Source organism: Typopeltis vanoorti, chromosome 23, assembly GCF_054136105.1.
Source record: "Typopeltis vanoorti isolate ZY-2024b chromosome 23, IOZ_Tvanoo_1.0, whole genome shotgun sequence".
Lineage (NCBI taxonomy): Eukaryota > Metazoa > Arthropoda > Arachnida > Uropygi > Thelyphonidae > Typopeltis > Typopeltis vanoorti.
The window spans coordinates 26,411,656-26,435,363 of record NC_143571.1 but is presented as its reverse complement, the minus strand read 5'-3'; the positions used below and the strand labels follow the sequence as shown (position 1 = coordinate 26,435,363).

At 33.4% G+C, this 23,708-nt stretch overlaps 1 protein-coding gene across 1 annotated transcript in view; it reads right to left on the bottom strand.

Annotated features, from left to right (window-relative positions):
- Positions 1-21,940, bottom strand: part of LOC150093702 (thymidine phosphorylase-like) — a 36,698-nt gene extending 14,758 nt beyond the window's left edge. The window contains exons 1-5 of the mRNA XM_090412754.1: positions 21,598-21,940; positions 8,693-8,895; positions 5,477-5,705; positions 4,028-4,146; positions 2,645-2,807 (exon numbers count right to left, since the gene is read on the bottom strand). Of these exons, the coding sequence (XP_090268880.1) occupies positions 2,645-2,807; positions 4,028-4,146; positions 5,477-5,705; positions 8,693-8,895; positions 21,598-21,754 (871 nt within the window). The 5' untranslated portion in view covers positions 21,755-21,940. The remainder of the gene's footprint in view (positions 1-2,644; positions 2,808-4,027; positions 4,147-5,476; positions 5,706-8,692; positions 8,896-21,597) is intronic.
- Positions 21,941-23,708: the final 1,768 nt, after the last annotated feature.

Here is a 23,708-nt window from a genome sequence, read left to right as displayed (position 1 = left end):
ATATGAAAAAGCTTTGCGCAAGATGGGTGCCGCGCTTGCTCACAGCAGATCAAAAACGCACTCGCATGAAAATCTCTGAACAGTGCTTGGAATGTTATAACAAGAATAAAAGTGATTTTGTGCGTCGATTTATTACTATGGATAAGAATCGGATTCACCATCACACACAGAATCCAAACAGCAGTGAAAACAGTGGACAGAAGCTTGTTGTTCAGCGCCAAAAAGACAAAGTCGGTTCCGTCAGCAGTAAACGTCATGGCATCGGTGTTTTGGGATGCTAAAGGCGTTTTTTTTATAATTATCTTGAAAAGGGTAAAACAATAACTGGGGAATATTATTCCGATATTTTAAACACACTAAACCAAAAAAAATTCTTGAGAAAAGACCCGGTTTGTAGAAGAAAAAAATCATCTTTCATCAGGACAATGCACCTGCCCACAAAGGTGTTTTGGAAATGGGAAAATTAAGGGATCTGCACTATGAATTGTTGGAACATCCACCCTATTCTCCAGATTTGGCTCCCTCTGACCTCTATGTCTTCTCAAAACTAAAATTCTTTCTCGATGGTCAGCATTTTTCTTCGAATCAAGAGGTGATTTCAGCTGTAGAGGGGTATTTTGCAGATCTTACTGAGAACCACTACAGGGATGGGATAATGGCGCTTGAGCATCGCTTGAATAAATGTATTAGTCTTAAGGGAGATTATGCTGAAAAATAAAAATATTTTTGAAATTATAAATTCTTTTTTTTTTATTGTTAGGCTGAGAACCAGAACACCCTCATAAAAGCCAGAATATCTGGCTTTTATGAGGGTGTTCTTTTATGAAAAGAGTAAATAAACTGATAATCATTTAGTTATATATATTAAAATTATGGTAATTTTTCAAGGTCTGTGGTAAATTAATCTTAAATGGCAAGTGTCGTGACGTGCTATTTTCATGTTATGTTCTAAATCCGCCATCTTGGTTCAAGTCACTCTTATCAATAACAACTAAATGCAAATTGATCACCGATCCAAAAGTAGGGAAATTTATAATTATACTGCGCCACCCTATTTTTAGATTAGTCTATATAAAATAGTAGGATCAATTCTTAATTAAGTTAGCAGTCTCCTCATTTATTTAGGCCGAATTATTTACTACTCTACTTGGGGTTCTCGCAAGATTCGAATATTTATGAACGGTGCAATAAAAAGGAATTCAGGCAAACACAATATTTAGATTAACAAAATAAAACATTTAATATATAATATATAACAAGTACAAGAATTCTGCTTTAAAATGAAATAATACAATCAACTTAATACATCTTGCTAAGTCACTCATGCCAATTCAATGTTCTAAACTTTCACATACAATTCACAGCTTCAAAATCACAAGCTTTCTTAACTCAAGTTAATAAAACGAAACTTCTTATTGAATCAGCCTCCACATATCTATCAGCTGTACTTAATGTTTAAATTCACAGGAAGCACTAATCAAGGTACACAATATTCCAAGCAATCTTATTTCGGACTTTGAACTTCGAAGATATGTTAATGTTAGAATAAACAAACAAGTATGACTACTCTTACCAGATACAATCTTCAATACATCAATTAATTGTGAGCACACTTATGAATTAACTTATTTACGTTAGCGGAGCACATTAATAAAAATTCTCCAACGATTTAACTGATCTATTGTTAATTGCGCTTCACTACTCAAAAAAAAAAAAAAAACACATCAATAAGGCACTGATATCTTTCCTTGTTTACTTTTCTCAAACCAGTTAATTTCAATATAATTCTTCTCAGGGCAACATAGAATTAAGGCGTAATCCTAGACTAACTGGAATTAATCAGAATTTTCCATTGAATGTCCAGTTCTTTATTTATCCGGTTACAGCATTAATTTTCCTTTACAACACAGCTGACTTCACTTGCAGCTAAGTATATGATTCACTACGTTTTGGCTCACTTCTAAACACTATTCTCATGAATTTCTGCCCTAGAGAATTTATAAATTTCTTCTACTTCTTTTACTTGTATTCTACCTTCCTTCCCGCTCCGCAAAAACTTCCTCTCTTCTCTCTAATTAATAATCTTCTATATATTTTTCCTCTCCTTTCAGTACGAAGTCTCTTCGACTCGTGCTTGTTTACTTCATGCGTCTCCATGACAACAAATGAACGCAAACATTTCGCTAATGTAATGTATGCTCTACTACTACATGAGTGATTACATAACGTTAAATTTTCACAAATAAGAATAAACAGAATATTTGAGCTATTTAATCAGCTTTTTCATTACGTATAGAATTAATTATAATAATACTTCTCGTTACATCATATATATATTTTAGTTATTATAAATTCTGCATATATTATTACTTAATAAATTAATAGTAGGTTAAGTTTAGAATAAATATTTAAATAGTAATCCTAAATTAAGAAATAATAATTAATTTTCATACAAATCATGATTAATACATAATAAGCAATGTTAAATGTGAATGAAAAAATATAAATTACACAACATAGTTTCATTCACAATTTAACACAAGCATTAAATTATAAAATATCATGCTGTAATGTAATAATGATACCAGATCACAATACAGCCTGCAATTAGAGTATCGAAATCTAAATACTGGAAGAATATTACCCATTGCTTCTACAAGTTCTGCAATGTCTCCTGGTGCTTTTCCTTTTAGGCAATGAAGTGTTTCTACAATCTCCAATGAGTTGCCAATCATTTTACCCAGTGGTATTTCCATATCAGTGATGAAGGCCGTCGTATTCACCCCATTAGCGAAAGAAACGTCAACCTGCAATGAACGTAATTTGAGATAAGCAACATATTATAATTTATTGAGAAGTAAATCCTTCTCCCCCGTCCCGTCCTACACATAATGCATATATCACTTGAAACTTCAGAAACTTTAAAATGAAAACTAAAACTATACATGTACGATCTAGTCGCGAGAAATCTACTAACCCATATTTATACCATAAGCTGGACATTTGAACGAGCGAACTCAAGACAAAGAAATGTCGAGTGAAGTACATCACAGTAATAAACAAGTTTTCTCTTTATGTTCACTGTATTATTAATGAATTAATTTTGTGGGATCATGTGGAACAAAGTATCCGCCGGTAGATGCCAATGTCTTGTTTGTTCGTTGACTTCCTGTACGTTTATTTAGAATACCTCAGAACACCTTCCGTGCTTTAGTAGAATCAATGCTATGATGGGTGCAAGCAATTATTTCGGCCAAAGGAGGCTCAACAAGTTACTAGTTAAGCTACTAGTAGCTTAACTAGTTAGATGGATAATCAGAATGTTTATTTGTTTATTTTTATTTTTCAGAATGTTTATTTTTCGACTTAGTTTTTTTTTACTTTATATATAGAATAATTATAATATACGATTATGTTATAATTATAGAGACAAAATACAAAAAATATATACAGCAAAACGTCAATTATCCGTGGTAACTGGGGAAAGGGACACTAAAAGCTGAATAATTTGAAAACACGGTTAATCCAAATTACGTTTTATTGGGTTAAATACATATAAAAATCTATAAAAACATAAGATAAACATTCTTGTAGTATGTAGATACAAAACAACATTTTTAAACTTATTTAGATAGAAGATCCGTGAATTATTGATGAAGAGTTGCGCTCAGAGAACCAAAATATTGTTATATCTTTCACCAAAGCAGAAGATTAAAGAATATCATCTCAAGGTTGATGTGAATGCTGATAAAAGTACTTCATCAAAGCAAAAAATAAAGAGAAAAACGATGAGATATGAAGGTGGCGGATACAGAAAAGGAATGGTAAGCCGCATACATTAAATTGCCGAAAGTCCCAAATCAAGGGACTCAACCTGTCTGAGACGGAAAAGAAATGGATGGAATCAAAACTATCGCGAAGTTCTTATGGTATAAAAATCGGCACCACATTTATCGATCCCTGCTAATAAACATTGATATTATTAGACTGAATGTTAGCTCTTTGACAACTTCATTTAATCCCCTACCATTTTCTTTGCTAATTCATTTGCATCCTGCCTTGTCTTCATAAAAGATGCTTTGCCAACCTTCACATCCAACACCAAAGCATTGAGTCCTTCCGCCAGCTTCTTGGACAGAATTGAACCTGAAATAGTAGGAAAAGGAGTAAAAATATTAGACGTCTTTGAATATGAATTTTATTTAACATATTACCAATCAGCTTTATGCATTACATTAAAATTTTATTCTTAAATTCATTGGTAAAAATGAATGATACAAACATATTGAATGATTCATGGTACAGAACATTTCATACTCGGAGGATGAAATAATTTTTCTGATTAATTAATTTTACTAATTAAATCCATGGTATGATTCGTGCCAATGAAAAACGTTAGTATCAAGAGTGATTAGTTTGTATACGATCTGATTGTCGCCATTATACGAAGATGAGATAGATTATAAACGAAGAAGATGCAAAATATGGACGTACATTAATAAAAATTGGTTAGATCTATTGAAATTTCTTGGACACCAAATTAAACAGTGATTGAACATTCATAAATGGATGTTGTTATCGAGATGATAGATAAATACTCCATCTTCTTGATAATAAACCAAATTTGCATAAATGCTTTATACCAAAACTAGAGGGGAAAAGAAAAACAACATCCAATGCACATGCAATACGCACAACAACATATTGACCACATTGATTTAATGAGATAGAGTCTTGGGTGGTAAATTTTTGAGAAATACTCAAAAATATTTAAAAGTATTAGTTCTGAATTCTTGCCAGAGATGTTAAGAGAATAAAAAATACATTCTGTTGACTTAGATGCATTGATAACAAGAAATTGAATTTCCAGAGTACTTGTCAGTTCAAAATCGCTGGAATTGTTGTGTTCCGCTGGGTAAGAATTAGTAAGCTCGTAAATCTATCAAAGCATTTCTTGATTTGACTGGAAGAGGAGAAACTAGGTAAAGGGAATTGGGTGTGTGGGGGGGCAGTGAAGATTGCCATTATTAAAATTAGGTTTTGGTAAGTGTGTGGTCTGAAAACCTGAGTGTGAAACATACTTCTTTGAAGTAAATCGGGGTGCTACACGATGATGAGATGCTAAAGTATTTGCAATAGTATAGTTTGGTAAACTGAGTATATTCACTTCAGTATATTCAATATAATTCACTTCAATTTTGCATTAATAACATAATTTCGAATTTTTCTTTGTAATATAATTCAAACAAGTACATCCAGGGAGCATAAAACAAAATATAACTGTAGATAATTATATTTGTTGATATTTAACTGAAAATCTACGAGATTTTTTTCTCTGTATATCTTAAAGAAGGGACAATTCAGCTACCCGGATCTTAACCATGAAATGCGTTTTTATGTTTTTTGTTTTTTTTTAAGTATTCATTGAACGCAGGATTGAATTTAAGAAAAGAAAAAATGAGCAAAAAAATCTTACTTATTATTAAAGGCATACTTCCAACTGTTCCGGTGATATCTCGCATGGGATACATTATTTTATCTGCTGGCACAATTTCATCCGTCTGTCCTACGATAGTGAGACCAATGTCCTCGACGCGCTTTATGATTTCTTCTTTAGTAGCGTTCACGTTGAAGTTTGGAATGGATTCCAGTTTATCGAGCGTTCCTCCCGTAAGGCTTAGAGATCTTCCAGTAATCATTGGTACCTATGAGATTTAAAATGGTAGTTATAGACTATTTAACCTGCTCGTATTTGGACTGCAAGGAATAGTGAGGTGGAACCAGAGATGGCATCCGAAGAGTTCATCGAAAAGGCAATTAATCGAATGAACAATTCGTCGAAAATGCAATTCATAGAAAAAACAATTCACCGAAAAGTTTAACTTTTCGAAAATGTTATGATAAAAGTGATCCATTTAGAATAAATACTGAACCCTGCAGAGAATCCTGCTACTTTAATAGGGAATGATTATAGAACAATACGGTTTCTTATTGTCTTTCTTGTCCGATAACTGTTTCATGTCTGTGCATGGGACTGATTTGCCTGTTTCCGGGAGGAAAATCCCAGCCTTACGCAGACTCCATTATTATTATTGTTACTAGTAGTGATATGCGACTTCAGTACAGCAATTATTGTGGGATGAATTTTATTCATCCCATAATAGTTCTATTTGAATTATTATGGGATGAATAAAAGTTTCAAAGAGCGAATCTGATTCAGATTCGCTATTTGAAACTTTTACAAGAAAATGTCGAACCGTTCCAGTTTTCAGTTCAGCTATATTCGGGGCAACAAAGAAATCACGTGTCCAAATTATGTATTACAATAACTCTCTGACTTAAACGACTTAGTAGAAGTTGTTGGTACAAGAAGCTGTCTGCACGGTTCAGTTTTTGTTCTAAATGGATCACTTTTATCATAACATTTTCGAAAAAAGTTTCCAAATGATATTAGCAATTCCGCTTTGCCTTGATCAATTCAATGAAATTTTAGTTAAAATTTTCGAATTGTACATTCGATGAATTGCATTTTCGACGAATTGTCGTGCAATGAATTATCTTTCGATTAACTGTTTTTTCGATGAATTTTCATGGAACCAATGTTCATGCATTTTTTTTCTTACTCTTCAGTTCCCCCCCCCCCCCCCACACACACACAAAAAAAAACATAATATAAAAAATAAAACATTGTTATAAGACTACGGCAATGCCTTACCTACCCTGTTCAGGTCGTACCTGTCCAAAATTTAAAGTTGCATCATGTCTTCGAATTTTTAATAATAATTTCGATTGCATGTTCCCTAGGAGTGGGGAGTCTTGTAAGTTGGGCACCGTATTTCCTACACAAGTTCGACTGTATGGCTTTTGCAACCCGATTACCAATTATGCTTTGATTTATTAACTGCGCAATCTTGCTGGAAGAACTGATGAAGGAGTCCTCTGTTTCATCTTTGTCTTTAAACAGTCCGAATTTGCTATAACTAATCTTTTTCAATTTTCATCATTATTAAATTCATTTGCAATGCTTGTTCTAGAGCAGCAAGTAAGAAACAATTTGTTTCTTTCTTGATCAAACAGCTGCTGCCATCTTTCCCTTCGATTTTCCCCACCTATTTGCGTAATTCCAGCTCTTTATACTGCTTTTTTTTAATCTACAATCACTTCACTTTTTCTTTGTCAGCTTCCATTAGCATATTTTCTATGCTTACCTTGATGCTTGTTTCTCATTTTTTTAAGTGACTAAATTTTGTCTTCGGTTTTTGGTTTTCTTTCGGTGTCGATAATCATTTTGTTGTGTTGTACTTTTGACCTGACTCCACTTCTCTACGCCTGCCACTTTCGTCTACTTTTTTCCTTTATTTATTTATTATTTTTTTTTGAAAGATAATATGTAAAACATGCTAACAAAAATAATGCAAAAATAATTGAAAACACAAAAGTGCTTAATGCAAAATTAAGATTAGAAAGAGTACGAAGAGGATAAAAAAAAAAGGGAATAAAAATTATGCTAATTAGAATAGAATTATGCTAATTAGAGTAGACGCTAACGAAATAGTTTGATTAAATTATTTACATCCAAACAAGTTGTAGATTCCCTGGTCATTTTGGAATAGAATGTGAACTGCTCTTTGTTTTTGAGTTACCACTGCAGACTTATAACTTGTAAAGCCATTTTTAGAAATCATCAGTTCATCCGAAGCAATGTGAATCTCACTGGATCTGCTTGATAATTACTATTAAAGATAGCAATAATAAGGATACAGAGATTTCAAAGTGCCGTAGTTACAGATAAATTTTATCCAAATTTATTTACAATTTTATTTATATCCAATTGTATATATCTATTTACGTATAAATAAAATTGGATATAAATAAAATTTTAAATAAATTTTGGATAAAATTTATCTGTAATTTATCCAGACAATCCGCTGGATCTGTTATTACATAAATAAACATAAATAAACATAAATAATGTAATTTATGTGGGAAAATGTATGGAAAATTAAGCTACATTCTAAAGTCACGACGAGAAGACATGATACCAAAAAAGCAGTGGCTTTTTTTTTTCATGCGAAATGATAGCTTATACATACTCATCACTGCCACAGTTTTGATTCATTGCTTACCTCGCGATTTCGACAATCATGCAATCAGATCAGAATTGTAGTGATGATTATTTTTTGAAAATGTACTCGAAAGACAGTATCTATAGAAGGAATGTGTATATAGAAACTACTCGAAAAAAATTGCCAACTAACATTCTACGCGCCTCGCCATTCGATATAAAGCAGTTCAACGTTTGTAGAATCATGTCTTACAGAAATCCAATCATCAGCATGTGTACCACCAGAGTGGCAGTTATAATAAATATTTTGTTTTATTCTAATTATATTTATCCCTCGAAATATTTTAATTATACGAGTCTTCTGCAGGTCGTAGTAGAATTAGACAAGTAATTCTACACAGTAAAATTAGTCAACATAAAAATTTGTCAATGATAAAACTGTTCAGCTTCTAGATTCAGTGCTTCATTTCAAGCGGGGTTACAGAACCTAGAAAAAAATTCGAATATTTAGCATTTTCTACCACTTCTAGTTTTTTTTTTTTTTAATCATATTAGATGTCTTATTTATTATTGAATTTTAGTACAAAAGTATAGCATAACCGCAGTTTTTAAAAGCCAAAAGCCTACCTTTAAACCACATGCTGCGAGCGCAGGGACAAGAACATGACTGATTTTATCCCCAACTCCTCCAGTACTGTGCTTGTCTACTATAAGCTTCTTTACCTCTGGCTTCCATTGAAACACATGACCGGAATTTTTCATAGCCTTTGTGAGGTCGGTAGTTTCTTTATCGGTCATCCCATTAAGGTATACGGCCATCAGGAAAGCACCTAAAGAGAGATATATGCCATTTACAGACCGTTCATAATTTGACTATATTAGTTACGATACAATCAATAATAAGTAAATGTATATATTTTGTTATCTTGTATTTTGAAGTACTATAGTTTATTCTCTTTCTTTTGTGTAAATATTATTAAATAATATATATATATATATATATATATATATATATATATATGTGTGTGTGTGTGTGTGTGTGTGTGTGTGTGTGTGTGTGTGTGTGCGTGTGTGTTAATACATACTACAAGTAGGCAAGTGCTATGAAGTCTCTATATACAAATATACAAGTAACTATATACAAGTTACTATAACTATATGCCTCTATATACAAGTAACTTAAATATATTTCACGCGCAAAACTTTGTTTTGCTTAGTTGGGAAAAAAGATTAAAAACCAAGTACAAAATTTCTTGGTATGTATCTCATAATGCAAAAGCACACAGGCAGGCTCACTCTGCCACCGAGAAGAACTCTTAGCGTTGACTCTACCCGTGGCAGGCTCATCCCACAGAGTAGAGCCGCTCGTATTTCATCTGGGGTAACAGCAACAGCCGTGCCTCAGTTAAGTTCATTGGCTACAGCATTGCCATTCATTACCCCTCAGGACTTGGGTGACAGCAAGAGGCGAGCCTCAGTTAAAACTTCATGGGCTACAGCATTGCCATTCATCACCCAAGCTTCCAACCGGTTTCGACCTTTATTGAGGTCTCTTCATTTGAGCCAGACTCGGGAGATATACCAAGGTTTTTTTTTTTTGGGGGGGGGGGGGTAGATGGGCTGAGTCCCTGACTCTTTATCCCGTTATCTGATTGAGAATCTATGAATGGGGTATTATTATTGAGCTATATAAACTCTGATCATGGCAGGAGGGTAACAACAATAGCCGAGCCTCAGTTAAAACTTCATTGGCTACAGCATTGCCATCCATTACCCTCCCTAGGTACCCATTTTAGTCGCCTTGTATGACATGCATGGACTACAGTGGGATTTTTAAGTAAAGCTGCCTCTAAAAATTAAGACGATCCCCCGGACCACTCCCTAAGAGTAGCCGAAAGACCGTCCAATTCAGCGTTGGTTCCACTCAGTGACACCCCACCACTAAGCAGAACCGCTCATATTCCAGTGAAAAGCATCCACCGACAAGGCCCCTTACTGGCCACGCCGGAGAACACCCTCCCCAGAGACTCAAAATGCTCTCTCTCTGGGAAAACTCCCCGAAATCTAAGCTCCCCCCCTCATAGGGAGCAAAATTCCGGAAGAAACCTGAGAGAGCGAAACTCTCGTTCATTTCAGTCACCTCTCACGGCATGCATGGGTTGCAGCGAAGCTATTCTTAGCCCGGCCAGAACAGAACACAGGGATATACCAATACCAAGGTTGAAGTAATGCAGAAATCATATATATCTCATATACAAGTAGACAAAAGGTGCTTGCCCTCATTGACGTGAAATATATTCACGTCTAAGCTAATTGTATATACAGGCTAATGACTTCATACCACTTGCCTTAGTGTGCTTTGCATTATGGCAATAATGCAAAGCACACCCCCCTTTCGGGAGTGTATAATGCAATGCATAATGGAGGGCCACTATCCAGAACGGTTTCGACCTTTATTGAGGTCTCATCAGTGGAAGTAAGACCAGGGAGAGAGTAATGCAGAAGCTATATATATATATATTTATTTATTTATGTGTGTGTGTGTGTGGTAAGTTGTGCATGGTGGAGTAGAGGTGTCATTTAATAATAATAATAATAATAATAATAATAATAATAATAATAATAATAATAATAATAATAATAATAATAATAATAATAATAATAAATAATAATAAAGTTTATAGAAAGTGAGAGTAGAAAAAGTTAAAAGCAGTTTCTATTTGCATTTCTATGTTTTCAGTCGGTTACTGAATTATTCGATCTTTGACAGAGAACATTAAGGCTTTTCTATCGGAAGAAACTCAGAAAAAAACTGCCTGCAGAGCACACTTTTACATATATAAATAAGTGCACGTTAGAGTTCAAAACATTATTATCATACAGTACTCCTGTGTAATGCATTCAACCGATTCGACCATAGTGAGAGGCATAAGCTGTCTGTTTACCGATTTCCAAAACTTTCACTCTAAAAGAGGGCACCCCATTCCACTGCTACAGAAGGTTTAGTTTTATATTTTTATAGAAAATATCCTTATGACTATACAACTTAATGCAGCTGTGTACTTCGCAGACAGACACGTAATATCAATGCATATTCCAAATTAATAATATTTATCATATATTTTTCTGTTTCCTTCCAAGAATCTTTAACTTGTTCGGAGGCTTTGATATTGCTATGTCCAGATGCATTGTGGCTTTGAGTAATCAGCTTTACAGCTCAATTTCTTCCGTACTTAATTCGAAAGCATTTATTTTTTTCTCAATAATATCAAGAAGTTCCGAAATGTTGCCACAACCCTTGAGGACTTACCAAGATTAAAACACAATACTGATATATTTATAACATAGAGACGCCTTAGTAGAAACAAGATAATATTATCTTACTTTTTTTAAAACTGTGGCACTTAACACTCCTTTAAAACGATAAGACAACAATGTAAAGAAAGAGATATGCCAAATATTTATTGCTATCCAGTTAAAAGGTACTCAACAGGAAAGACAACAGGGACTTTCTAAATATATTTGTTTACAGTTTTCACTGGTGAAAAACAAGGTCCAATAAATGCTGCATAAAAAAACAAGCAATAACAAAACAACAGCACTAGTAGTATGGGGGTCACTTCTGACAAGATCAAGATCAAGATAAGATAAGGAATCGTGACGTGATTGGTTGATGACGTCATTGTGGGCGTGGCTTCATGGGATTGGAATGATAGGAATTTCCCTGTGGGCATATGTGTTAATGGCTTCAGTTGTTGTGTTTTGGTTCGTGTATGGAATTATGGGTGATGGTTGAGATAAGGAATCATGTCGTGATTGGCGGTGCACTTCTGACAAGATCAAGATCAAGATAAGATAAAGAAACGTGACGTAAGTGTTTGTTATGAGATGTAGATAAGTGACGTCATTGTTAGTTGTAAATAAGTGACGTTATTGTTTTGAATGGGAAGGATAATTTTAGTGGTTAAGGAATCGTGTCGTGATTGGTGGACACTTCTGACAAGATGAACATAAGATAAGGAATCGTGACGTGAATGTTTGTTGTTATGAGATTCAGATAAGTGACGTCATTTGTTAGTTGTAAATAAGTGCCGTTATTGTTTTGAATGGAAATGATGATTTTAGTGGTTAAGGAATTGTGTCGTGATTGGTGGACACTTCTGACAAGATGGAGATCAAGATAAGATAAGGAATCGTGACGCAAATGTTTGTTGTTATTATTGAGTTTGGAATGTTTGGAATTTCGCTGGGGCCCTTGTCTGTCAGAAATATCACGGGATGTTTTTGGTTCGTTTATTGCCTTGTGGGTGATATTTAGAGATAAGAATCGTGACGTTATCTGTTTGGAAATTCACAGTTTTGAGGTTTTCTGAATAATTTAATTATATGCTATGTCACTCAAACATACAGTTTTTTTTCTTCTTCTATAGATGGTTGTACTAATTTTTCCAATACAATTTGGGGTATTTCTTTACTGTTAAAGGGTGGGAATTCTTAGAATAAGTCATGATGGCAACAATCTTTCGAACTTTTCTGAATAACTAATTTTATACAGGTGTCACTCAAACACACACACACTTTTTTTTCTTCTATAGATGGTTGTACTAATTTCCAATACATTTTGGGGTATTTCTTTATTGTTAAAGGTTGGGAATTCTTAGAGTACGTCGTGATGACGGGTGTGATTAGGTAAAAAAAACTATTCAGTATTAGAATTATGCTTACCAAAAACATACGAGCAGTTGTTATGTTGAAGTTAAAAAAGTACTTACAGCTTTCCAGATGACTCTTCTAAATACGAATATTCCAAAAATAGTTGAATTTTATATCCACAACACAAACACAAAAACCACAAAGAATGAAATTTCTGTAAATACTGTAACCTGAACTAGTTACTTCGTCCTTTAGATTACAGACCGTAGATGCTGTGGTTTCGTCATTTGCAATATCCCCCAGCGAGCGATTTTCTTCAAAGGGGAAGACATGAGTCACATCCGTAAATTGGGGTATTGTTCAAAAGGTAGCATTTCCTCAAGTTTGGATATTTCTCAAATACTTACATATGACTAAGGGATTAGTATCCACATGTTTGAATGACACATATCCTAAAATTATTCATTCTTCATTACCGTCGGAGTTCATTGGTGTAGTAAATTAATGCTTACATTTAATTTTAATTTAGATTACTATCCGATTGGTTCTCTGTATTAATTCTTTCCCACTGTTGCCCAAGCTTGGTGGGAAAGTCTATGCGCCGTTTTGTTTAGGTTAAGTGTTATTTCCGGTTTCGAATTCCGATTGTTGTTAGAGTATGGAATTCTGACAAGTGAAATTATTATTTTTTTTTTTTTTTTCAAATTGAATGGTTATTTTTTGTATTTTACTTTTAAAGGTCATATTCTAACAGAATAACTGAGCAAAATTAATTCTGAATATTCTAAATTGTTGATTATTAACATATATTCACAGAACACAAATACAAGTCTGAAAATGCCATTCACTTTTTCATTATAGGTTACTGTGGCTAACATATATTCACACCACAAAACACACAAAACATAGGAGTTGAAAGATATTTCTGTAAATAACCAGAAAAGCTAGTGGACTACTTAATTTACATTACTATCCGATTGGTTCTCTTGTATTAAGTCTTTCCCACCCTTGCCCAAGCTTGGTGGGAAAGTCTATGCGCCGTTTTGTTTAGGGTAAGTGTTATTTCCGGTTTCGAATTCCGATTGCTGTTAGGGTATGGAATTCTGACAAGTGAAATGATTTTTTTTTCTTTTTCAAATTAAATGGTTATTTTCTGTATTTTACTTTTAAAATTCAGTTTAATTACATATTCTAACAGAATAACTGAGCAAAATTAATGAATAAATAAAATGTGAATTTATTTTCCAACACTGTAGATTTCTCAGTAAGTCTTATCTTAAAGATATCTCTCTTATCCGGTCGCCAATTTGTTGTGCCTAAGTGAGAAATCGTGTGTGTGTGTAGTAACGTGTTGGTTTAAAATATCTAATGGCTCTGTAAAATAACCAAATTCTAGCAGTATTGTAACATTTCAGGTGAAATCTTCTCCACTAAAATTCTGGTTATTAATTTAATATACCCGATTTCTTTTGCTTCCAAGAGTTGACAGTTTCTTGATATATTTGAGTTTTTGCATGAACAAATAAGACTTTTAATTCACTGAGTCAAAAAAATAAATAAATAACATAAAATAACAAAAATCTGGTTAGTTTGTGGCATTAAATTTTACAAGGATAAAAAAAAATGTTATGGTCTTACTTAAATTTGTATTTTGACTGTTGTCCTCTCACCCCGACTTTTTTTTTTTACAGTAGGGATATTTATATATTTTAACACAATTATTATATTAGATATTCTTTCCAACACAAAAAATAATTATGTATTCTTATTTCAAATGAATATAGCTCAGAAAGAAAGAAAGAAAATTGTAAAGAAAAAAATGTTTACCTTCAAATAACTATTTTGGAATCACAGCAAGCAAGAAATTTATCACCTTTTCAAAGTTTTGTAATTCCTACCCATATTGTTTTCATCATTTGGTATCCTTTAAATGAAGAACGGTTCTGGCTATAAACTTTGTTAATGTTATTGATTTTCTATTCCAATGGCGGTCATTTTTTTTTGATACATTTATGCTGGTTCCTTGTTATCTGCACGCTACGATACCTTTTTATTTTCTACAACAAACGTTTTAAGAGTTTAAGTAACGTGATTGGCTAAAATAGCAGCTGTTTGTCTCTGTAAAATAATAAAATTCTAACAGTCGTATTGTTAGAATTTGGTGCGACTGCTTTTCTAGTCTGGTGAAGGTATCTACAGATGGTAACAAATTGTCACTTATCAGTTCATTTTTACTTTATTCACAAAACTACAAATCCGTTATTTGGTGTGGTCTCTGTTTTTAATTCCCCCATTACTAGAATGTACGGGTGGTAAAGTTTTGAAATAAGTTTCGACTCGCAAGAAAAATAAAATATTTACCTTTAAATAAATATTTATGATCATAGTAAGCAAGAAATTCATCAGCTTTTCAAAGTTTGGAAATTCATACCCATATTGTTTTCATCATTTGGTATCATTTAAATGAAGAACGGGTATGGCTATTAAGTTTGTTAATGTTTTTGATTTTTCTCTTCCAAAGGTGAGTATTATTTGATATATAGATGTTGATTCATTTGTTATCTGCATGCTACGATACCATTTTTATTTTCTACAATAAACTTTTTTAGAGTTTAAGTAATGTGATAGGCTAAAATATCAGTTGTCTCTCTGTAAATAACCAAATTCTAACAGTCGTATTGTTTGAATTTGGTACGACTGTTTTTTTCTAGTCTCGTGAAGGTATCTACAGATGTAGTAACAAATTGTCACGTTTCAGTTCATTTGTACTTTATTCACCAAACTACAGCTATGTGTTGTCAAGTTTTGAAAAAAAGAAAAAACTTTCGACTGGCAGTGATATATTTTCAAACTTTTATCATGTACAAATATTTGAAAAGAAAAGAAAAATGTACCTTCTTTTCTTTTTTACATCAAGCTTTTTTAAGAGTTTGGTAACGTGATGAGTTAAAATATCTGCACTCTGTAAAATAACCAAATTTTTATCTTACTTTGTGTGGGAAAAGGTAAAATTTGTATTTATGTTATCTGGAGAGTACAAACGATTTTTCTATACCAAACTTTAAGAGTTTAAGTCGCGTTTTGGGTAAAATTATCTTCTTTCTCTCTGTAAAATCACCAAATTCTAACAGGTAGGATTTTCGAGTATGCGAAAGAAATGTTTACAGATAACTCAAAAAATGTCAATAGGTAGCATTAGACAAATTTCTAAATAATTAATTACAGGATATCAGGTTTCCCATGTTCCTGGCATTAATTTCACAGTAGTGATTTTTTTATACAATAATTAAACAGAATTGCATTAAGGTATAAAGTTATGGATTTAATTATCAAATTCTAAACTGAATAACTGAGTAAAAATTTCACTGTGGAAAACACAACAACACACATCTTTGTTCATTTAAGTTTTACAAATGCTTATTTTATTTTGCTGAAATATTACTTACAACGAAAAAAAATCGAAACTTGTAATTACCTAAAAATATTTCACAATATTTAGTTTACACTATTTTCCTGAAGAAAGAAAATTTCAAAGACATTTGTGGTTCACTCATTATTTTACTTTACTGGACACAAACACCACAACACAACACAATACGATAGTTGCACTGGATGAACGAATTGCAGTAACTGAAAAGACACTCGACTCGATTGTTTTTTCTTATAGTACTGTTTACCTGTCCCTTTACCCTGACCGTTCCTTCCAAAATGAAACTTTCGCGCAGATGACTCGCAGACATGTTTTCGCATGCTGGTGGATTGATGTGCGTTTATCTTACTTTGTGACATTATGGTACAAACTTTATCTCTGTGGCTCGAATTCATCCAAAGGAAGATGAGCGAGCTACCCATTTGTAGATATAAAGGAGATGAACGATCTCGCCATTTGCGGATGTCCGAAATTGTTGGGATGGAAAAAAAAAGTAGCATTATGTGTTGGGTGTGAAAGGGTAGTCGAGAGGTTGACAGTGGTCTTCCATGCAAGGCTCCCCCACCCTCCCTCTCCTCCAGAAGATGTCTGCTTATCTAAGGGAGATGAGCTAGCTTGCCGTTTTCGGATTTCTTTTAGTCATGTCACCTCCAACTGATGCTAAATGCTCCCCCACCCCATACCCTAACCCCATCATCCCTCTCTCCTCCAGCAGATGTCTGCTCAGGCTAGCGGAGATGAGCGAGCATATCATTTGCAGATATCTTTTAGTGATGTTACCTCCAACTGATACTGATAACTTTGGAGGAAAAAAAATAGCATCAGGTTGTGGAAGTGAAAGGGTAGTCAAGAGGGTAGACAAATAACGGATTTGCAGTTTTGTGAATAAATGTTTGCAGTTTTGTAACAAATTGTTACTACAGATGTAGTAACAATTTGTTACTACATCTGTAGATACCTTCACAAGACTAGAAAAGCAGTCGTATCAAATTTTAACAATACGACTGTTAGAATTTGATTATTTTACAGAGACAAACAGCTGATATTTAGCCAATCAAGTTACTTAAATTCTTAAAACGTTTGTTGTAGAAAATAAAAAGGTACCGTAGCATGCAGATAACAAGGAACCAGCATGAATGTATCAAAAAAAAAAAAAAAATGACCGCCATTGGAATAGAAAATCAATAACATTAACAAAGTTTATAGCCAGAACTGTTCTTCATTTAAAGGATACCAAATGATGAAAACAATATGGGTAGGAATTTCAAAACTTTGAAAAGGTGATAAATTTCTTGCTTGCTGTGATTCCAAAATAGTTATTTGAAGGTAAACATTTTTTTCTTTACAATTTTCTTTCTTTCTTTCTGAGCTATATTCATTTGAAATAAGAATACATAATTATTTTTTGTGTTGGAAAGAATATCTAATATAATAATTGTGTTAAAATATATAAATATCCCTACTGTAAAAAAAAAAAGTGTCGGGGTGAGAGGACAACAGTCAAAATACAAATTTAAGTAAGACCATAACATTTTTTTTTTCTCCTTGTAAAATTTAATGCCACAAACTAACCAGATTTTTGTTATTTTATTTTATTTATTTATTTTTTTGACTCAGTGAATTGAAAGTCTTATTTGTTCATGCAAGCCCTCAAATATATCAAGAAACTGTCAACTCTTGGAAGCAAAAGAAATCGGGTATATTAAATTAATAACCAGAATTTTAGTGGAGACGATTTCACCTGAAATGTTACAATACTGCTAGAATTTGGTTATTTTACAGAGCCATTAGATATTTTAAACCAACACGTTAATACACACACACGATTTCTCACTTAGGTACAACAAATTGGCCACCGGATAAGGGAGATATCTTTAAGATAAGACTTACAGAGAAATCTACAGTGTTGGAAAATAAATTCACATTTTATTTATTCATTAATTTTGCTCAGTTATTCTGTTAGAATATGTAATTAAACTGAATTTTAAAAGTAAAATACAGAAAATAACCATTTAATTTGAAAAAGAAAAAAAAAATCATTTCACTTGTCAGAATTCCATACCCTAACAGCAATCGGAATTCGAAACCGGAAATAACACTTACCCTAAACAAAACGGCGCATAGACTTTCCCACCAAGCTTGGGCAAGAGTGGGAAAGACTTAATACAAGAGAACCAATCAGATAGTAATGTAAATTAAGTAGTCCACTAGCTTTTCTGGTTATTTACAGAAATATCTTTCAACTCCTATATTTTGTGGTGTGAATATATGTTAGCCACAGTAACCTATAATGAAAATGTGAACTGTCTTTTCAGACTTGCGTTTGTGTTCTGTGAATATATGTTAATAATCAACAATTTAGAATATTCAGAATTAATTTTGCTCAGTTATTCTGTTAGAATATGTAATTAAACTGAATTTTAAAAGTAAAATACAGAAAATAACCATTCAATTTGAAAAAAAAAATCATTTCACTTGTCAGAATTCCATACCCTAACAGCAATCGGAATTCGAAACAGGAAATTACACTTACCCTAAACAAAACGGTGCATAGATTTTCCCACCAAGCATGGGCAACAATGGGAAGGAATCGGATAGTAATCTAAATTAAGTAGTCAACTAGCTTTTCTGGTTATTTACAGAAATATCTTTCAACTGCTATGTTTTGTGTGTTTTGTGGTGTGAATATATGTTAGCCATAGTAACCTATAATGAAAAAGTGAACGGCATTTTCAGACTTGTATTTGTGTTCTGTGAATATATGTTAATAATCAACAATTTAGAATATTCAGAATTAATTTTGCTCAGTTATTCTGTTAGAATATGACCTTTAAAAGTAAAATACAGAAAATAACCATTCAATTTGAAAAAAAAAAATAAATAATAATAATTTCACTTGTCAGAATTCCATACTCTAACAACAATCGGAATTCGAAACCGCATATAACACTTAACTTGAACAAAATGGTGCATAGACTTTCCCACCAAGCTTGGGCAACAGTGGGAAAGAATTAATACAGAGAACCAATCGGATAGTAATCTAAATTAAAATTAAATGTAAGCTTTAATTTACTACACCCATGAACTCTTACGGTAATGAAGAATGAATAATTTTAGGATATGTGTCATTCAAACATGTGGATACTAATCCCTTAGTCATATGTAAGTATTTGAAAAATATCCAAACTTGAGGAAATGCTACCTTTTGAACAATACCCCAATTTACGGATGTGACTCATGTCTTCCCCATTGAAGAAAATTGCTCGCTGGGGGATATTGCAAATGACGAAACCACAGCATCTACGGTCTGTAATCTAAAGTACGAAGTAACTAGTTCAGGTTACAGTATTTACAGAAATTCATTCTTTGTGGTTTTTGTGTTTGTGTTGTGGATATAAAATTTAACTATTTTGGAATATTCGTATTTAGAAGAGTCATTTGGAAAGCTGTAAGTACATTTTTAACTTAAACATAATAACTGCTCGTATGTTTTTGGTAAGCGTAATTCTAATACTGAATAGTTTTTTTTTACCTAATCACACCCGTCATCACGACGTACTCTAAGAATTCCCAACCTTTAACAGTAAAGAAATACCCCAAAATGTATTGGAAATTAGTACAACCATCTATAGAAGAAAAAAAGCGTGTGTGTGTTTGAGTGACACCAGTATATAATTAATTATTCAGAAAAGTTCGAAAGATTGTTGCCATCACGACTTACTCTAAGAATTCCCACCCTTTAACAGTAAAGAAATACCCCAAATTGTATTGGAAAAATTAGTACAACCATCTATAGAAGAAGAAAAAAAAACTGTGTTTGAGTGACATAGCATATAATTAAATTATTCAGAAAACCTTGAAACTGTGAATTTCCAAACACATAATGTCACGATTCTTATCTCTAAATATCACCATATTTAGAGATAAGATCCTGTGATATTTCTGACAGACAAGGGCCCCAGCGAAATTCCAAACATTCCAAACTCAATAATAACAACAAACATTTGCGTCACGATTCCTTATCTTATCTTGATCTCCATCTTGTCAGAAGTATCCACCAATCACGACACAATTCCTTAACCACTAAAATCATCATTCCTATTCAAAACAATAATGGCACTTATTTACAACTAACAAATGACGTCACTTATCTACATCTCATAACAACAAACATTCACGTCACGATTCCTTATCTTATCTTCATCTTGTCAGAAGTGTCCACCAATCACGACACGATTCCTTAACCACTAAAATTATCCTTCCCATTCAAAACAATAACATCACTTATTTACAACTAACAATGACGTCACTTATCTACATCTCATAACAAACACTTATGTCACGTTTCCTTATCTTATCTTGATCTTGATCTTGTCAGAAGTGCACCACCAATCACGACATGATTCCTTATCTCAACCATCACCCATAATTCCATACGCGAACCAAAACACAACAACTGAAGCAATTAACACATATGCCCACAGGGAAATTCCTATCATTCCAATCCCATGAAGCCACGCCCACAATGACGTCATCAACCAATCACGTCACGATTCCTTATCTTATCTTGATCTTGATCTTGTCAGAAGTGACCCCCATACTACTAGCACTAATTACAGTTCTTGCATATCGCGTGTCCAATACCTCTGTTGTTATTGTTTAATAACAAGTATGCAGCATAGTAATACCAAAGATAAAGGTGGAAATATTTTTGTAATTCTACGATGAAATGCAATTAAATAATTATTAGGATTATTTGAGAAGTTTATTTTCAGATAGAAAACCAACGAATCAAAGCATGTTTGCCGGAACATTTTTTGATTCGTTGACATGTTTGCTGAAGGATTATGTATATAGAATTGAGAATTTTAAATGCTTTGGAATTTAAATTAACTTAAAAGAATGTGAAGTACAACTGCAGTCACTTTAACACAATTTCTGGATGTTTTAAATAAACCATATAAAAAAATAAATATTTAAATATTGTATGAAGACCGACCAGTTTGCACTAATACATCAGTACTATCAGACTAGTGAAACATTGGAAAGACGGATTGCAATGAATATTATTCAATCCTTAGCCTACACACGTTACAAAATGTAATATAGGTTTACTAATAACCTTTCGTGAGTGTGAGTAACATAGTCTAAGGCGGAGAACAAGAATGCACTTATTACCATACGTTATGTTGAATATTTGATAAATGACTTTGACGAGGGTATTCATTTAAAAATTTTCATTTAAAAGAGAAGCAAACTCATGCAAAATTACATTTGCACTTACCCTCCCCCCGCCTTAATGCAAGCAATTAAAATGTCATCTATATGTACACAGCAATCTGTGTTCTATTATTTCACATCTGTATCGTAGATCGCATATTTATTCGAAGTTAATAAATATCGTTTGTTTGCCGACTCTTCTATTAAAAATATGTGGTTCTCAACTTACCGATTTGAGGCTGTTTCACTTGTTCGGAGTCCTTGATGTTGTTATGACCAGATGCATTATGGCCTTCAACAGTCAACTTCACAGCCAGTTCAATTTCTTCCGTACTTAATTCTAAGCCGTCTCTCTTTTTCTCAATAATATTACGAATTTGCGACATGTTGTCACAACCTTTGAGGACTAAATAAGATTAAAACACAATACTGATATATTTATAATAGAGGGACGTAAGCTTAACCGAGATAATACTGTCTGACAAGATTATTTCTCCTATTGCTGCACTTGACATTACTTCAGAATGATACACAGTAATCAAAAAAATAAAAAAGGATAGGCTGAACTTATCGCTTTCCTGCTAAAGTTACTAGACAGGAAACACAACACGAACTTTCTAAGTTTACACGTACTTTCACTTTACTATGCAAAGCGAAAGTACTTTCTTTGAATTGATAAAACGTATTGGCCTCGTTCCATTGGATACTGGATAAACACAACAAAAAAAGGAAAATGTAATAGCCTTCTCAGTATCGTTTAACCTACGTAGCCAGCTGTCACTGTTTTTTTTTTTTTTTTTTTGCTTGACAACAAGTAGGCATTAAAGTTATTTCAAGGTAATGGTGAAAAAAATTAAGTTTATGATGAAAAGATATTAAAAATTACTAGAATTATTTGAAATTTTATTTTCAAAAAGAGAAACTGAAGAGCGAATTTTAGGTAAATGTTTAGCAAAGGAGTAGGAGGATTATTGTTATAGAGCGGTCTATAAGTTTTAGGAAAAAATGATAAAAATGTCAAAAATCCATGAGAGAAAGATAAAACATATATGTTATTCGAAATATGATTCATTAGCAGCTATGTTTACAGCTTTTTAGATGGCTGGAACCTTCGCAAATTGGTGTCCTTTCAGCTTCATTTTTAACTTAGGGAACAGAAAGTATTCCGGATGAGATAAATCTGGCTAAGTGAGTGATAAAGAGTGGGGATACTTATGTATGTCAAATAGTAATGCGCATTTGTGAGTGGGCGCGTTATTGTGAAAGGAAAAGTCTCGCGACCAGAATGCGGCTGGATGAACATGTTGCATGCGTTTCAGGAGATGATCCATGAATTCTTTATAAAATTCCACATTCACTATTCTTCCCACAGATATGAATTCTTTGTGCACTAGGCCTTGAGAGTCAAAAAAAAACTATCAACATTGTTTAGATGCGTGACTTTTGGAATCTCGATTTCTTCGATGTGGGAGATGTCTTGTCAACCCATTCAGAACTCTGTCGCTTCGTTTCGGGATCGTAGACGAAATACCCACTTTCTCATCATCCGAAATGATTTTGTCAATCGTCCACATCCACCATCGCGATAATGTCCTGACAAGACGGGACTCGATCTTCTCTTTGCTTGGCTGTCCAGGAATGTTAGAAAAAACGTGCGCACAATTCCCTCTTCCTAAATCTTCACTCAGAATTCATGACGCTCGTAGGGATGGATGAAGTCTCCGCTATCATCCGTTATGTGATTCAACGATAATTCTTCACCAAGGCAGCTACAGTGGCAATGTTCCCCTCACGAGTCGATGTGGAACGGTTAACTTCTTTCGTCATCTTCTGAGGACTCCCTTCAGTTACGAAATCGCGAATACCACCGGAAGACTTTAGATCGGTACACAGCCTCATTTCCGTAGGCCTGTTGTACTTTCTAGGGTTTCTGTAGCAGAAGGACCCACTTTAAAATAAAATCTAATCATAATTGTTAGTTCACTTTCACATCCATGATGTACGAACAAAAAACACTTTCGACTACACGTCATAACTCGTACACTACGGAACGTAAATTAACCTCACTCTAGGGGCGTAGATATTAGTTGGTATTGCTTAGTGCATTCGCCGATAGATCGTTCCAATACTGTACACGCAACAAATCAAGTCCTAAAACTTATAGACCGCACTGTATAAATAAAAAAATCAACACACACAATTTATGTGTTCTTATGGCCGAGTTTGCTTGTTATGCGAAATGAAAAACCTGTTTCCAGGAGAAGAAACAAACCTACTACGCCTCCCCCGCCCTCGTATGAGAACAACTAACACATCTTCAATTGAAAAATCTTGATAAAG